The sequence below is a fragment of the Eleutherodactylus coqui genome, chromosome 5 (genome assembly GCF_035609145.1).
Source record: "Eleutherodactylus coqui strain aEleCoq1 chromosome 5, aEleCoq1.hap1, whole genome shotgun sequence".
In the NCBI taxonomy this organism is placed as follows: Eukaryota; Metazoa; Chordata; class Amphibia; order Anura; family Eleutherodactylidae; genus Eleutherodactylus; species Eleutherodactylus coqui.
The window spans coordinates 140,128,827-140,147,939 of NC_089841.1; the positions used below are offsets into that span (position 1 = coordinate 140,128,827).

The 19,113-nt window shown below is 42.9% G+C and overlaps 1 protein-coding gene across 2 annotated transcripts in view; it reads left to right on the top strand.

Moving 5' to 3' along the window:
- Positions 1-19,113, top strand: part of SH2B3 (SH2B adaptor protein 3) — a 176,725-nt gene that overhangs the window by 131,316 nt on the left and 26,296 nt on the right. For both annotated transcript variants that reach the window (XM_066603242.1, XM_066603243.1), the window contains exon 5: positions 14,629-14,717. In XM_066603242.1, coding sequence (XP_066459339.1) covers positions 14,629-14,717 — 89 coding nt within the window. The remainder of the gene's footprint in view (positions 1-14,628; positions 14,718-19,113) is intronic.

Genomic DNA, 19,113 nt, shown 5'->3' on the forward strand with positions numbered 1-19,113 from the left:
TCCGCTCCCCGAGTATCTCGCCCAGTGGCATATAACCAGTTTCTGAGATCAGATCCCATATCTGGGGGATTGTGTTCGGGATTATACTGGTCAGGGTAGAACCCCGTAGGAAAGTGGGGATATCCGGGTTTCCTACAAAGGGGGTGAGTGGGCCTGGTCTATGAACCAGTCCCATCTTGGTCGCTGGGCCCAACCAAGCCGTCAACAGCTCTTCTAGGAATGGCGAGAGCTCTAACCCTCTGCGCTTCTCTCTACCCGGGAGCCAAATAAATCGCAGACCCTGGAAGAGTGCTGATTCCTGTTCCATTTCTACCCATAACTTCTGCTGTCTACCATGAAACAAGTCTAAGATCCGTTTGGTTAATGTTGCTCTGTAATATAGGGATACATTTGGTATACTCATTCCCCCAGACTCTCTGTAGCTGGTAAGGGCCTTCCAATTACGTCTGGGCTTGCTACCTCCCCAAATAAAGCCCATTATCGCTCTCCTGACACGTGTTAAGAATGATCCAGGTAGTCCAATAGGCAACGTTTGCAGGATGTAAAGAAATCTTGGTAAGGCATTCATCTTCACAGTACTAATTCTGCCAAACCAGGAAAGAGATACCCCCTTCCATCTTTTGAAGTCTGCCTCTAATTTTGTCAGGAGTGGCGTATAATTTTTTAAAAAGAGTTTGTCCATCTCTGTGGTGATTACCACCCCCAAATATGTGAACTCCTCTGACTTCCATATAAATGGAAGAGACGGCTTTAAGGCTTCCTTTTCTGAGTCTGGGAGGGTGACGTTAAGGATTACTGATTTGCTTAGGTTGTCAGTCCTGATTCTAGTGTTGAAGGGATTTTCCAGGCTTCCTAATATAATAGTCATTGGTGGCAGTGGGGGAACAAAAGTTATGGTAAAAAGTAAAAAACTTGCACATCTCTCTGCTGCTGCGGTGCTTTCCCACTGCTGCTCTGGTTTCTGTTAACTTTGGATGCAACGGTCACATGGTTGTTTACCCACATTACTTCTGCAGCCAGTAGGAGGTCTGACATGGATGTTATTAGTAACATCCCATAAACCTGCCAGGGATTCTACATTAGAAGTCCATGTGACAGGCTTTTGGGTTGTCACTGGGTCTTCTGGTCCAGGGACATCACCTGACAGCTTTCGGAGTGCTGAAATGGCGCTCTGGCTCCACAGTAAGTACATTGCTTTCATATAGTTTTGGGCTTGGGAGGACTCAAACCTATATAAAATAACTAAGTCAACTCCTACATTTTTAGATTTAGAAAGTGCCCAATTAATGATTTAAGCCTGGAGTTCTGGCTTATAGTAAGTACTCACATTAACCCCTTAGTGACCAAGCCTGTTTGCGCCGTAATGACCAGGCCAAATTTTGCAAATCTGACATGTGTCACTTTAACATCGAAAAACACCATAAAGGTTTTGCATATCCAAGCGATTCTGAAACTGTTTTTTCGCCACATGTTGTACTTCATTTAGGCGGAAAAAATAGACCGATAGAATTTGTGTTTATTTATTAAAAACGCCAAAATTGGGAAAATTTTGAAAAAATCGTCATTTTTTTCACATTTCCAACTGCAATATCTTAAATATGTGCAAACATAATATAGAAATTTTTGCTAAGATATATATTTCCACCCGTTTACTTTATTTTGGGTGCACATTGGAAAAACTTTCGTTTTTTTTAACCATTTAGGAGACGTACAAATTTAACATTACTTTTTAGCATTTTGAGGAACACTTTGTTTTCCTATATCAAGCCAAGATTGGAAAGGCTCATGAATGTCAGAATAATAGATACCCCCACAAATGACCCCATTTTAAAAACTACACCCCTTAGTGTATTCACTGAGGGGTGTCATGAGTATTTTGACCCCACAGTTTTTTTTCAGGAATTAATTCAATTTAGAGGCGAAAAAGTAAAATTTTCATATTTTTGCAAATCTGTCATTTTAAAGACATTTTTTTCCTATAGTTTACATGAAAATCAGGATTTACACCCCAAAATGGATACCCCTATTTCTCCTGTTTTCAGAAATATACTGATTGTGGCCCTAATGTTATATCTGAGTCCACAAAGGGGCCCAAAATAAAAGGAGTAGTCAGTGTCTTTCAAAACAGAAATTTTGCTTGAAGTCCTTTTAGGCCCCATAGCACACATGTAGAGTTCTTGAGCGCCCAAAACCGTAGAAAACCCCCACAAATTACACCATTTTGAAAACTAGACCCCTGAAGGAATTCATCTAGGGGTGTACTGCATATTTTGACCCCACAGTTTTTGAATGAATTCAAGCCAAGCAAAAGGAAAAAAATTGTGATTTTCGTTTTTTCGGCAATTCTGTCATTTTAAAAACAGCTTTTTTTGTACAGCACACATATGAATGAAGACTTGCACCCAAAAATGGATACCCCTGTTTGTCCCGTGTTCAGAGACATACCCATTGTGGCCCTAATCTTATGTCTGGATGCACAACGGAGGCCAAAATGAAAGGAGTAGTCAGTGGCTTTTAGAACATAAATTTTGCTTGGGGGCGTGGCCTGGATGGAGACTGGAGAAGTCGCAGATCTCTGAGCTCCGCGAGAATCGGCCCTTAAAGCGACAAAAAGCGACTAAAAAGAGGAGAGGGAACAGCGCTAACACTCACCAGCGATGGCAGCAAGGCGGAGGGTGAAGACAGGACCGCAGCGGCTCACCAACTTCTTTGCAGTGCGGCCGAGCGGAGGAGAGGAGACAAAACGAGCGGGAGTGGAGCGGGCAGCCGGCGAACGAGAAGGGGGAAGAGCGGACGAAACGGAGGAGCAGAGAAACGTCCTAAAGAAAGGTAAAGGACCTTCTCCTATGCCCCTACCCTCAAAACCCCTAGCCAGAGCGCTAAGAAGAAGCCCAGCTCTAGGGAAGGAAAAGGAGGCACAGGCAGGGGCACCTAAAATGGCGCCCGATGCGAGGCCGTCTAGCAGATCTCCTGCCACTCTAACACAGCAGCCAAACCATGCAGCGGCAGAGCACACAGTAACAGAGCCCACAGACTATAACAGCTCCCAGGAACCCCTGAGTGTGCAGACCCAGGAAAAACAGGGCAACACAAACCCAGTAAGAACATAAATTTTGCTTGAAGTCCTTTTAGGCCCCATTGCCCACTTGTAGAGTTCTTGAGCGCCCAAAACCATAGAGAACCCCCACAAATGACCCCATTTTGAAAACTAGACTCCTTAACGAATTTATCTAGGGGTGTACTGTGTATTTTGACCCCACAGTTTTTGAATAAATTCAAGCAAAGCAAAAGGAAAAAATTAGGATTTTTGTTTTTTTGGCAATTCTGTCATTTTAAAAACAGCTTTTTTTGTACAGCACACATATGAAGAAAAACTTGCACCCCAAAATGGATACCCCTGTTTGTGCTGTTTTCAGAAATATACCCATTGTGGCCCTAATCTTATGTCCGCATGCACAACGGGGCCCAAAATGAAAGGAGTAATCGGTGGCTTTCAGAACATAGATTTATTTAATTACCTGCTTTCCCGTAGATCCGTGGCACAGCCACAATGACATCTGCATGCTTTAAATTGCCCTGCAGATGCTAATGCATCCCTATGGACTTCTAGAGCTGCAGCTCTCCTGTGCGGGAGACACGCAGATTTTATAATTAAGATCCGCACATGGACATTGGGCCTTACATTGCTAGCACCAGAGAGTTAGGGAAAGCTGCTGTACATTTTAGATTTTACATGGCTGAACTACTTCTGCCATGGCCTGGATCAAAGATAACTCTGATCTTTGGGTTAATTCCTTAGATGCCACCCTCCGCTAATGGTTTACAGAGGGAGGGGGCTCACTTACTCAATGGTGTCCCCAGAAAAAAAATCACAGGATGCTGATTGGATACTATGCCAGCCAGAGGCCAACAATGGTCCACAGGTCTGCCATCTTAGGACACTTATTAGGTCCTGCCAGAGGAAGGGCATAATAGGATACCTGTCAGCATTATGCTGACAGTCATAATACACTGCATTAAAGAAGTATTGCAGTGTATTGTACAAGTGATTGAACGGTCAAGTTCCTTAGTGGGACAAAAGCAAAAAGTAAATTAACTTTAACAAATTATTTAAACATTTTTTTTTTTAAATTAGAAATGCAAACAAAACCTTTCATGCTTAAGGCCCCTGTCCACGGGCGTTGCGAATTCCCGCGGCAGATCTCCACCGCGGGAGCCGCCGAATTTCCGCCGGTCAGCCCTATCTGATAGATAGGCTGGTCGCGGAGAATCGGGGCAATTCCCAGCATACTGCGAATTGCCCGCCGCTAGCGGAGAATCGCAATGACAGGGACAAGTGGACAGGGGCTGGTGCTAGTAGTAAATAAGACTATACAAATTTTGTATTTACATAATTATGCTGACCCACAGAATAAACTTAATTTGTCAATTACACCACATTGTGAATTCTGTAAGCAAAACAACCACAAAACAATGCTAGAATTGCTCTTTTTGCTCATTTCACTTCACAAGAAATAGGAATAAAAAGTGGTCAATGTATGTGAAACCCAGAATACTACCAATGAAAACTATAGCTCATCCTGCAAAAAAAACCGGCAGGCCCTCACAGAGCTGCATCAACACAAAAGAAAAATGGTGTCTCTCAGAATATGGCTATACAGAAACAGTGCAAAAAAACAACACAAATGCATTTATATTGCAGTTTAATACATTATGTGTACCTGGAAAATGATGCAATCAAAACATCCATCTCCTCCTGTAAAAGAAGCCATCGTAGGTCTACATTGACAAAGTTATGGCTCTCAGAAAACAAGGATGAATAGATTGGGAAAAAAAATATTGCTACATCACCAAAGTGTTAAAATACTTTTTATTTTTCATTTCCCGTGTCGTTTGACTGCAAACATTTCTCATCAATCATATAAATTTGACTTGGAATGAAATTATGATGATGATTGCAAATAATATGCATTTAGCTTGAATGTCAAGCTTTTACTGTTTAATCTTTGCTTCTATATTGGCCATGCATATTACAGTCCCTTTGACTCTTGTGGTAACGTCATCAACATAATCATAGACATCTGAAGTTTCTAAGCATAATGTCTATCTTATATATGAGATGTCAAAATACATGATAAAACCAGAGGGTCACTTTTAAGCACTAGCCTCTTAATGCTATTCACTATCTTGCATCTTCTAGACTTATTTTCACCTGATATAGGCCGCCTGCACACGAGCGTTCCGGATTCCACTCGCGGATTTTCACGCGCGTATGGTACCTAAGGCCTCCTTCCCACGAGCGTGACGGGCTCCGCAGCGTAATATTCCGCTGTGAAGCCCGTCACGGCGCCCCTCAGAGCCCCTATACTTACCTGCGGGAGATAGCGTGAAATCGCTTCCCCGCCCACCACCGCCGCGTCACCGCTCGTCACCGCTCGTCACCGCCCACCGCTCTCGCGTCACCAGCCGTGTCACGTGACGCGGCCGGACCGCGTCATTTGGCGTCATATGACGCTCGGCGGTGGGCGGGAAAGCGTTTTTTCACGCTATCTCCCGCTGGTTACAGCGGGAGATAGCGTGAATGGACGGCTTCCATTGACTGCAATGGAAGCCGTCAGTGCGTACAGCCCGTCCTCACCCGCAGAAAATAGAGCATGCTGCGGGTGAGGACGGGAGAAATCGCGGTGCGTAATTCCGCGGTGGAATTACGCATCGTGAGCATGGAGCTATTAGGTTCAATAGAACCTAATAGCTGCGTGCAACGCAGCGGATTTTCGCCGCGAATTACGCGGCGGAAATCCGTTCGTGGGAAGGAGGCCTAAATGTGCTTGCGGATAGGTGCGGATGCGTGAAAAATCACGCGCGGATATACGCGGATGTGTTGCGGAAAAAAACGCGCAGAAAAATCCGGAAGACACCCTTATTGTAAACCCAACCCCTAGAGAACTGCCCATTCCCTGGAAAACAGCTTAAAAACCAACACCCAGACTCCGTTCTGTCCCTCTTGCTTGTGTGAGCACTGTTAAATTATTCTGGCAACATGCTTTCACCCGGTGAGCAGATGTCTTTGTGGGCATGGTTGATCCATGTAACTTTTTTCGGACGTACTGCGGTAACGGAGGAGGAAGAGCCCCCCAGGAAAAAAAGGAGGTACTGGGTGCACCCTGGCTGGTGTCTGCTGGCTGCTCTCTGGTAGATGAGGGGACTGAAAGGACAGATCTGCAGTTGAAATTTGCCTGTGAAGCTCTGTGCTGTGTGTTGGGACGCCTCCTACCATGCCTACTTCCTGTAGTCATAGCAACCAGTGACTCCATCCGCAGCTGCACTCCGGATGTACTGCGTGAAAAAACGCACCCATTCACTTGTATTGGAGGCTTCACGCGCATGATCCGACCAAAATTAGAACAGGTCGCAGATTTTTTCACTCGCGTGAAAAAACGCGATACAAATCCGTCCGTCTGGGGACAACTGCGGATCCTCATAGAATTTTTTTTGACCACATTCACCGTGCAGGGTAAATCATACATTACCTTGATAGATCAGACTTTTACGGATGCAGCGATACCAAAACGGTCACACTGCAGGACGGACGACTCTCCGCAACGCTGGCAGAAAAGAGCACATGACGGCTCCATTGCCGGACTTGTGTTCTTTCCTCCAGCTCTGTGGAAAGACGTCCATCCTGCATTGCGGCCGTCTTGTGCAGGAAGACGGGTGCATCAGCCGCCAGGATGCGCCCAAGTTACTAAGCCCTCCCTGTTTGTTTTTTGCGGGAACAGTTGTATTTTCCACTGGTGCCACTGAAGCGGCATTTATTGGGTTAATAGCCTTGTTCAGCAGACACCCGCAATGTGTAGAGGGAGATAGGTAGTATTTCTTGCCAATGCAGGATGTAAGAATGCAAAATCTGTAGTAATGAATTCCTCTTGTGAATTTTTTTGCAGTGACTGAAATAAAGTCACGCTGGAGAAGCGCCTGAAAAAAGTTACATGGATCAACCATGCCCACAAAGACATCTGCTCACCGGGTGAAAGCATGTTGCCAGAATAATTTAACGGTGCTCGCACAAGCAAGAGGGACAAAACGGAGTCTGGGTGTTGGTTTTTAAGCTGTTTTCCAAGGAATGGGCAGTTCTCTAGGGGTTGGGTTTACAATAAGGGGTGTCTGCTGGTTTTTCTGCGTGTTTTTTTCCGCAACACATCCGCGTATATCCGCGTGTGATTTTTCACGCATCCGCACCTGTCCGCAAGCACATTTAGGTACCATACGCGCGTGAAAATCCGCTAGCGGAATCCGGAACGCTCGTGTGCAGGCAGCCTTAGTGAGGCATGAGTCATGTATATCAGTGGTGTACAATGGAAAAAGCCCCGGGAAAAAGAAACAAATTAGAATTTGTCAATACCCCCAAATGACATCAAATGGCTGGTGAATGCCAGTTTTGAGAAATGAAATCTAGCCACATTAGAAGCTATAATTTTCATGTTGGTTAATGAGAAGTGTTTTTGTAGTTCTGCAAAGCCCAAACACAGTTTGTTTTTCTCAAATAAGTCACCAGTAATTACATTTCCTGTGGGAGAAAATGTAGCTGCTAACTAGACTAGATAAATAATCATCTGAAGCTACTTTTAATCTTTCAGTTTTCAAATTTATTCTTAAACTTTTCATTTTAGCCCCCAAAGGGGACTTGAACTTGCAGTCACTTGATTGTTTTTACAGTATACTGCAATATTTTAATGCTGTTCTATTAATTCCTACCACATGCAGTTAAAATCACAGAAAAGGAAAATAAAATCAGTCAAAAAAAGCACAGAAAGCAGCCATATACTTATACAAGAGTGCAGGTAAAAACCCCACATATCCCAGTATCTCACTAACTACAGAAATCAGGGACATAAAAGTCAAATTACATCTTCTATATGCCTCGATAGCAGAAAAGGCTCTGAACTAGACACAAGCCACTTATTTTAGACTGAGAAACAAACCTGACAAATTGTTAGTGGTGCAACTGCGTGCGAAAGAATGGATCCACTCAGTGTATTCAATTAGGACTGGAAACGGAGCGTGCACATTGAATCCAGACCGAATTGCTAAAGCGTTTCACCAATTTTATATGTTGCTCTATAAATACAAACCCCAGCAAACCCCTTCAGCTCCTATGAATTCCCTAAAACGCCTCCATTTACCTAATCGCACTGCAACCTATAGTGCCGAATTAAATACACCCATCTCTTGTGAAGAAATTGAAGATATCCTAGGCCGCCTGCACACGAGCGGGTCGGATCCGGCAGCGAGAATTCTCGCCGCGGGACCCGACCCGAGAGCCTGCAGGGACGAGCGCGTACTCACCCGCGCCTGGCGGCCCCGGCTCTTTCATGTGCCGGCTGCCGCGCAGCCGGCGCATGCGCAGACCGGAGTCGGCGGCCGGGTGAGTGCGTGCTGCGCACAAAAATAGGCCATGCCGCGGTTTGTTTGCCACGGCCAAACCGCGGCCGTCTGCATAGGAGTGCGTATTGTAATGGAGAAGCCACAGATGGATTCACTGCTCTCTATTATAAAAAAAATGATGATGCCTCTGATCCCCCAACTCACAAGCTTCTATATATAATGAGATCCTCTAACAGGGAAGCATCCACTGAGAGGATTCCTGGAAGTGCATATAACGGTCATACCAAAACCAAATAAAGACCACACCTCTCTAAAAAAAAAAAACTACCGACCGATATTGCTGGTTAACCTTGATTATAAAATATTAACAAGTATACTTGCCAATCTCCTGAACCCCTTACTTCCTCATCTGATTCACAAAGATCAGGTAGGCTTTATACCTTCCAGACAAGCGCCAGATAGCATAAGAAAAGTCTTAAACTTGATCCATATAGCCCAGGGCCGGAAAATCCCACAGCTAGCTCTGGCGCTGGACATAGAAAAGGCTTCTGGTAGCCTATCGTGGGACTATCTTTTCACAGTGCTCGACAAAATGGGGATTCACGGACCTTATATGCTAGCTCTTAGATCACTATATTCTACTCCCTCAGCAACCCTGAAACTCCCCTGTTCCAAACCCAACCCAATTGCTATACAGAGAGGAAGCAGACAGGGGTGCCCCCTCTCCCTGGCTCTATTTGCTTTGGCAATGGAACCCCTTGCATGTATGATAAGGGAGAACCCTGATGTAGCAGGGATCATGCAAGATCGGAGGGAGTATAAGACCAATCTATTTGAGGATGACATCCCCCTTACACTATCTAGATCACTAGCTTCTCTTCCCAATTTAATGACTATCTTGGACAGGTTCGCAGTGATTTCAGGGTTACAGGTTAATATAGATAAAACGGAAGCTCTGTATATCAATATCACCCAGAGTATGCAGAAATTGACTGAGATTAACCGGATTTCAGTCTCCGCAACATTACCTCACATACCTAGGTATTAAGATCACTTCATCTTTGGGCACACTTTTAAATGGAATTACCCCTCCCTGTTTAATAAGCTAGAAAGCGAACTGAAAAAATGGGATCAACACACGCTCTCTGGGTAGGGCGCATAAATTCCATTAAAAATAATACGTTGCCACATGTGCTCTATTTGTTCTGTTTCTCCCTATAGCAATTCCAGCACACAATCTTAAAGATATATGCAAAAAGCAATTTTCCAATTTATTTGGAACAATAAGACCCAGAGCTACATCCCCTGGCAGCCCTCCACCTTGCTTCAAAGTACTGTACGCTAAATCTGGCTTTGCTACATCTCATGGCGTATAATAAACCGTCCCCTGCGCAGGGGCATCTCTCTGTCACGGACGGCCTCCACTAGCTGCCTGTGATGCTGTCCCCAACGATGACCGTAACAGCGGGGCCGGCTGGCTGCTGCTGTGTCGGCGTGGGGACATGGACGCTGAGAGCATAGTTGGTGTTGCTGGAGGCAACGGCGCCAGTGCTGGACGGGAGTGACATGTCAGTCCAGCCAGAGAGCAGCGGGGAGACTGCAGCTGGGAGCTGACATGTCAGTCCGACCGGGAGCTGAGTGAGCACAGCGCATCTGTGGAAATGTCAGTCCATGTGGGAGCTGAGGGGAGACTGAAGATGAGGCTGGGAGCTGACCTGTCAGTCCGGCCCGGGAGCTGAGTCAGCGCAGCGTCTGGGACTACGGATCAGCCAATCCAAAGTTAGGGGCGTGCACTTTGCCTCCAGCCATTCTCCTGGCCAGCCAATCCCAAGTTGTGGGCGTGCACTGTCTCCACCCATTCTGCTGGTGGAGACATAATGCACCAATACCGCTGCTTAGTAGTATACTTGCACACAAACCCCTCATATACAGGGTGGCAGGCGACACAGTACATGTAGTGCACCATGCAGGCTTACAGCCTATTAATCTATTTAGCAGTTTGGCTGTCTGCCAGTTGAGGGATGGATTGTTTTTACCTGCCCTCCTGTATCAGTATATCAGTATCTACCATAGGCAGGACTTAATACATGGCAGCCTTCACTAACTCCAGGCTGCCATGGGAACCCATTGGCAACCCACGATCATGGTGCACGGGCTGCTGATGGGGTGCCAGAGGGGCCCTGGATAGCTGCTTTGGCGCCAGAGGACCCCTGGCTAGCTGCTTCATTGCGCAGTCAGTATTGGCAACAGCATCCAAAAAATTAAATTGCTTTGATCTGGTATCAGCTGTCAGAAACAGTTTGCACCTGTCCGGTATGGAGCAGGTTCGGGTCCCTAGCCCGTTGCATACATCACCCACGACCGCCTGCCATTCTTTTATGGCAGGTAGTCATTAAGAGATTACTATTTACAGGTTATTTTTTGTTCCTATCACTATTCTATCTTTTTTTACAGGTTTTCTTTTATGTAGTTGCTGTACTTTGCCTAATTCCAAGACTGTACAGTGTTATCAGACATACTGCACGACATAAAAGATGATTAATAGCATAAAAATGTCAGATTGCTCAAGTTTCTAAAATCACACTGCCATTTTCAATGTAATAATGACCTAGCAATTATAATGAAGTAGTGTTAACTTTTTATATGATTAATCTGAATGATTGTTGTGACCCAGGCTACATAGCCTGTAGCTTATTACAAGTCTGGCCATATCTTACCCAGTTCTAGGATAGGAGCCAACTACTGAAATCTAGGAGCCTGCAAAGATTCACAGTGAAGTCAGACTTAAAAATTTTTTGGCAGGTTGTGACCTCAAATCTAAACTGAAACAGTTAAATTAGCCCGATGAAGCTTGGCAAGAGTGGTATCTAGTAGGTGGTTAAAGGGCTGAAAGGGTAAGGGTGGTGGGCTAGACAGGTGAATCGGGAGGAACTGACTAGGGGCAGGAGATTGGGAGAATCTTATCTGCAGAGCTTTCTGCCTCTTCAGCAGGAAACTACATGAATGCTGTGAACAGTCTGACCGCTCTTAGCCCAGCTGCCAGTATGTTATTACATCCTGGAGCTAAGAAATCTCATGGCATAAAACACTATAGATGGCGTTTGGGTTCTGCCCTGGCAGGATGTAATATAATAAGTGGAAGTTAGAGGGTTTGGACCTAGCCTACAGAATGCACTGTTTAGATTATTAGGTTTCGTAATGCCAAAATCAGCAATCTGATGTATGTGCTTTATTTTCCTCTTCGCTCTCCTCTATTTTGCCCTATAAATAATACTTGTTCTTGGAAGTTGATAATCATATATACTATTGTATGGCTGTGTTTGTATTGTGACAAGACTATGAGTGAAATATTGAAATATATGTTAATGTATCATTATCAGCACTGAGACTATACTTGAAAAAAATATGTAAAATGCAGAAGGGATGGTTCATAATTGAAGCTATATATTTCCTGCACTGTGCTCATTAAACAGAGTATTTAACACCTTTTTATAGTAGTTCTTGTCAATGAATTCTCCCCTTTGTTCTAAAATTGATATTTGCCATGTACAACAGCGTGGTTAGATTGTGAAATACTTCTTCAATAGACACTCCACTTTAAACAATCTTGCTTTTATGTGGAAGCTAATGTGATAACTAGTAAAAGTGTAAATCACTTTATTTACCTAAGTGACTTGTTCTTTGTGCTGAAAAATCCTTCTGAATTGCCACTAGAGATCTCCCTTCCTTCTAATTTGATTTCCAATGACTGTTGTCACATGAAGTCTCTTTGGTAATAGGGACTCGAAGTCGAATTACAAGAAGTAGGGGTGGGTGCTGTCCCATGCTTCTCATAGAAGGCTTTAAAGAGGGTAGAGAGGAACAGGAAACCACTGCAAAGTGAGAGAGAAGCGGTGAGACACACAGAGACATGCTACTGCAGCTTCTAGTAAGCGATTTACTATCTCCCAGCTATTGAAATCACAACTACACTGTTTATTACTGCACTATAATGTCCTCCATGATGCTATTACTTAGGATTGTCAAGATATCCTGCTCTTCTATATGTACAGTGTATGAAGTCCTCATAGCAGCAAGTCTCAAACCACTACTTCAGGGAAGACTGAAATTTAGAGATGCAGCCTGCAGAAGTGGGAAATTACATACACAAAAGTCATATGACAGCCAGAAATGGTGACAGTCCTCATATACACATCCATGAAAGTCCCATTAAAGTATGGGTACGTGTTAAAGCATACATAACTTTTTATATTACTTTTTAGAATAAGCTGCCATGCAGGGGCGTAACTATGGAGGATGCAGGGGATGCGGTTGCACCCGGGCCCAGGAGCCTTAGGGGGCCCATAAGGCCTCTTTTCTCCATATAGGGAGCCCAGTACTATGAATTAAGCATTATAGTTGGGGGCCCTGTTACAGGTTTTGCATTGGGGCCCGGGAGCTTCAAGTTACGCCTCTGCTGCCATGTATATATACATGAGGAATAATCATATTTCTGGCCATTGTATGACTTGTATCCTTTATTTCTTCCATTGTATCCTCGCTGCAGGGTGTATCTGTGATTCTAAATTATTCTGATGGAATGAGCCTGGCTGCTGTGCTGTGTTCTATAGACTGGAATGTGTTTGTTCTCAGCAAGAAAAACCACGTAATCTTGTAGATATGATACCTTGTAATGGCTAACAAAAATACATGATGTTTTTTAGAGCTTTCAACCCTACTCAGGGTTCTTCCCCATGTGGTGTTCAGAAAGGAGACCATAAGTGGCTAGCACTTTAGAGCGATTATTCAACATACGAGCATTATTTTAGGTGCATAAAGTAAATGGCAATTTTACTAGTTATCACATGGCTATCATATAAGAAAAAGTTGTTTGAAAACTTAGTAACCATTTAAGTGTTCGCTTGTTCAACAAAAATAGAGATAAAAATGGGTCTATTATTTCAACCATGTAGGGAGACCTGCAAAGGTCACAATTTGGATTCTTGTAAATATGGTATATGTCACTGAAAAAAGTACTGTTAAAACTTTATTTTTATTAAATAAGTGAATGATAATTGGCAGACAAGAGACCTGTAGCAATAGAGGGGAAGTGTGGTAGAAAATCTTACTTATTTTAAAACACAAGATTAAGCTTATAACTTAAGGCCCACTACGCATTAGAGAAAAGTTAGTCGAAAACGGCAGTTTCACCTGGACTGGCCAACTCTTTTATGTGTAATGGGGATCTGAATTGTTGAAACACCAGATCCTTGATTCTCAGGGGCCATAAGTCACCTCAAGATATGTCTAGCATAGACTTATTCCCTATTCAGAAGATATGCACACATGGCCAAGCATGCATGTGTATGGAGGAGTTGGAAAGAATAGCTGTCGGCCGAGCCAATTTTTTTTTTTTATATTGATTTTGATTCAACCTAAAATTAAAAATCGGCTGTTTTTCACCTCAGGACTCCCCTCTCAACCAGATTGAAGAACTTAGAAAAATGGTTGCCTCTGCTTTATGGACACTGAGCCCCCTTGCACTGCAGCGGTCTCCAACCTATAGTTCTCAAGCGATTGCATAACTTCCTAGGATTCAATATTTGTGGTACCCAGTCTAATGAACCTCCTCATTAAAGGAGTTGTCTCATGAAGACATCCCTTTTTTTAAAACAAAGCCAGGGATTTTGACCGCCAGGTGATCAGCTGTAATTGGCCAGCCACACACAATATAAAATTACCATACAAGTCAGCCATTGAAGTGAATGACCCTCCATCTAGTGCATGGACACACTATGTCTGCCAATGTGGAGCCTAACTTACATAGTGGCCCAAAGAGGGAAATCCTCTGTCTATATTGTTTATATGTCCTAATAGGGCACATAGACGGGGGTTGTCTTGGTGGCAAGCCAGTGTTTGTGACTTCAATTTCTACTTACAAAGGAGATATTTTTGTATCTGTAAATAACATATTTTTCATATTATAAGTAGAAACAAGATACAATGGACAATAATTATACCGGTTCATGAGTGAAAACATCTGTTTTGACTGATCAAAATAGTGAATGTCTGTTGAAAAAGTTTTCCAGCATACTAACAGCCCTTAGGAGAATAAGCAGTCAACGGGATTTGTTCTCACACTGATATAGATAGCTCTTTTAGATGTGGATAAGCACATTTCAAAGGGAGATTTTCTGGGTTTCGCCCAGAATTAAGAACATTTTGTGATATTTATCTTTTTTTCCTGTTTTCCTATATTTTTAGGTTAATACAACTGAAGTTATTTTTGAAGTTGTAGATGACCAGCAGCTAAATTCCTGGACATCAGAAATCAAAGAGTGCATGAACTGCGGGTAGGACATCCACTTTGTTTTATGGTGGGAGGGTTTTTTCTAGTTTTAACAAAGCACAAACCAAACCTTTCAGAATTGCCAGACAAGCGATGGAGCAATATAACGGGACCTGTTCTTAGAATGATGAGCTCTTTCTGTTCTTCTAATGCTAGGTTCACATGTGCATTGGAGGCTCGGTACGAAACTTCCAGCACAGATTCGGTATGAAATTCCAGAGGAAATACTGCAGCATGCCTGGGAGAATTCCTCCCACATGTCAAAAGCCGAATGGACCCTCAATATAGTTAGTGGGGTCCATTCAGTGCCGTTTGGGTCCAGCATATGCCGAATTTGTTGCTTCTAGTTTTTCTCCTCAGCTATGAGGACCGAGCCTAACAACGGAAACCAATGACAGGGTGAACCTAGCCTAAAGGTGCGTATAGGCTGAACAATCATCGTTCAAAAATAGTTCAAATGAACAATCACTAGGCAACAAATAAAACACGCTTTTTGTGTCTAAGAAAAGTTTATTTGGTCCTGTTAGCTTATTGTAAAATATAATGGAAAATAACTTTCATTTTGAAGCAACTTTGCTTTTGTGGTCAGGACATCAAAATCATATATTTTTAATTATCGAATTTCGAATGTTTCAAGGACATACACAGTGAGAAAAGAAATTACTTACAATCACGAGCCAAAGTCATTATACAAACCATAGTATGTCCATACAGTTCAAAATGAGACATGTCTGGTTCTCTTCAATTGACGATTGTGTACTTGGTCACTTTCCTGTACCGGCCCCCAGATGTAGTCGCCCATCATATTATTGTACTATTGTCCTTGATAGCGACGCTCAAACTGCTACATATCTTGGTGGAACCTTTCTCCTATGTTCTTGAATTTATGTAGATGAGAATCCAGGATATGAACTTGCTTATGAAACAACATTCTTCCCGAAGCTGAGTGAGGCCAAGGTAAAAGCTGGCATCTTTGTGGGAACACAAATCAAGTGAATCAGAGAATGTCTGAAATTTCCTGACATGCTCACAGAAGTACAGAAAGCAGCTTGGAATAGTTTTGTTGCCGTAGTTCAGGGGTTCTTGGGAAATCACAAAGCAGACAACTATGTGGAGTTGGTGGAAACGATGATGAAGAAATACCACACTATGAGCTGAAGGATGTCGCTCAAGGTTCATATCCTGGATTCTCATTTACATAAATTCAAGCAGAACATGGGAGCATACTCCGAGGAACAAGGAGAAAGGCTCCACCAAGATATGCAGCAGTTTGAGCATCCCTATCAAGGACAATAGTATAATAATTTGATGGGCGACTACACCTGGGTGCTGGTACGTGAACGGGACCAAGTGCACAATCGTCAATCAAAAAGAACCAGACATCTTCATTAATTTTGAACTGTATGGACATACTCTGTATTGTATAATGACTTCGGCTCATAATTGTAAGTAATTTCTTTTCTCACTGTGTATGTCCTTGAAACATTCGAAATTCAAAATCCTATATTTTTAATTATTGATGTCCTGACCACAAAAGCAAACTTTTTTCAAAATGAAAGTTATTTTCCATTATATTTTACAATAAGCTAACAGGAACAAATAAACTTTTCTTAGACACAAAAATCACGTTGCCTAGTGAATAGTTCAGTTCAAATTACTGAATCGTGTGCTTCTCGTTCATCATTCAGTTTCAGCCAGCATAAAAATCATCATTGGCTCATTGTCTTTTCGTTGCATTTAAATATTGATCGTTCAGTGTGAAATAAAGAATGAGAAGTTCATGATTCCCAACAATGATTTGCCTGTCTAAACAGGCTGCCTGACGGTGAATGAGCTGGTGATGACGTTCCCAGTTCGATTGCTCAGGCAAATGAGAATTGTGAGGTTCTCGTTAGGTGTAAAAGGAGCATTAGGATACCTTTACTCCATGATCTAAACAGCTATTTCAGAAATAGCGGACATTCTCTTTGTATTTTATGTATCTGAAGTACAAAGTACAGAGTACAAAGATATTTTCCTTCTGAAAAAAATAGAATACATGTACATCAACTACAGAAACTTTAGGGACCTCTCACGTGGGATGGAATTGTTTTGCAGGACGTAGTCCTGTTGCAGAAATCCGCACATAAATGCTAATGGCTGAATGTGGATTTTGGTGCGGAATTTTCCACATGACAGCAAATTCTATTATGTCCTGGGGAGCAATGCCATCCCATGTGAAAGATCCCTAGAGCTTCTGTAGTTAACCCTTACCAATCCAAATTTGGATTCAGGGTTTTCCTAGGGGGGCTTTCTCTATCTGACGTTATACAACGGCACCATCTGCTGGCTAAAGCCAGTTCTGCAGTATGTGATGCACCAGAGAAGTTCTGACAGCGGAGCGTCCGGAAATGCACAGTAATAAAGCCCTGCCAGATGTTTTCCGACATCAAAGCTGTACAGACTTCAATCAGAATGTAGGAAGACGTCAGACAGGGAATTGGAAAGGGTTAATGTACATGATGTTTTTTTTCAGAAGGAAAAGTATCTTTGTACTGTGTACTATAAATAGAAAAAAATTAAAAAGTGAAAGTTCTCTGTTGTTTAACTACCTTGTTTACCCGATAATAGGACATGGCCTTATATTAATTTTTGCCCCAAAAGTGGCACAGTGTCTTATTTTTGGGGGGTGTCATAATACTCACCTAGCAGCCGGTGTTTGGGTCCCTCACGCTGGTCTCCTTCGCTGCTGCAGGCTTCTGTGTACTCTTGAACGCTGACAGAACATTTTTTCTTTTAGCAGGGCTTGAATACCCCACCTCCTGCCAGCGATTGCTCTAAATGGCTGACGCGGCGCTCGATGAACCAATCACAGCCATTCATTGAATGACATCATTGAATGGCTGTGATTGGTTTATCGAGCGCCGGCTTTGATTAGCTGACGTGGCGCTCGAGTAGCCAATCAGAGCAATAGCTTGCTGGAGGCGGGGTATTGAAGCCCTGCTACCCGAAGGAAATGCTATGTCGGCGTTCAGGACTACATGGAACCTGCAGCAGCGCCGCAGCACAGGGTGAGGGACTCGAACACAGTCTACTAGGTGAGTATTGGGTTTTTTTTGTGTAATGTAGCTAGGGCTTATTTTCAGGGGAGGGCTTATATTTCAATTTTCCCCAAAAAATCTGGATAGGTCTTATTATTGGGAAAACACGGTAGCAGTTTAGATCATGGACAAAAAGTTGCATTACATGGAACAAGCACCCAGCAGTTGCCCCAGTGAGTATTTCCCCTGTGCTTTCACACAGAAGCAATAGTTATTCAGTGAACGGAGGCAGAGGGTGTCTGTGATCTCTTCTGGCTGCCCGCCTCCATTCACTGCCGACAGTCGCTCAAAGATAAACGACTGTCTGTTTACACGGGCCAACAGTCGCTTGGTTTTAGGTGATCTAAAAACCAATGACTCCAACAAGTGCACAATTTCTCACCGCGTGTACATGGACCGACAATAGCCGAAAATCACCGCTTCGAGCGATTATTCACTCCTTGTAAAGGTACCTTTACTTACCGCCCTATTGCTATGTTCTTTTGTGTATAAATATGTGACTTTTAGATTTTGTGGTAAACCTTGCTTGATGAAGAGTCTCAATAGGTTGCTATTTATCATCATCATTTCAGTTACACACTAACTCATTTACAGCATCCGATGTAAATAGGGCAATTTGGGGACTTGTGAAGAGCTTAAAATGATGAAAGTAAAATATACTGCAATACTTATGTATTACAATACAATGTACAAGCAATCAGACAGTCCCCTGTGGGGGCTAAACAAAAATTAAAAATATATGAAAGAATTTGCTAATTATTACAAAAAAATAAACACTATTAAAAGTTTAACCCCCTTTTCCAATTTTTAACATCAAAAACGCTAAGAATTATGAACATATTTGGTACCATTGCTTCCATAAAAGTCGATCTATTAAAATAATGCATTATTTATCCTACATAATGTCAGAAAAAAAATACACAATACCAATGTCACCTCGTCTCCAAGAAAGAATTTAGTGGGAAGCATCCCAAAATGGTACCAGTAAAAACTATAGCTTGCCCTGCAAAAAAACAAGCCTTCAATAGCTTACTCAGCAGAAAAATGAAAAAGCTTTAGTGGTTAGAAGATGGTGGCAGTAATTTTTTTAATGAAAAGATATTACATTTTTTAAGAGAAGAACAAGAAAGGAAAAAAACCTCCCACTTAGGCCATTCTCACACTTTTACCGCCGTGTTTGGACGCAGGTTACTGCCTCTGACAGCGGGTTTTGACACACTCCATCATTCTGATGAGTGATGAGGTGCGTTAATTGCAGCAAAATAGAGCAGACATCACTAGAAAGCGCCTTGTTCGAGCTCAATGCTGCGAGGTGTCATT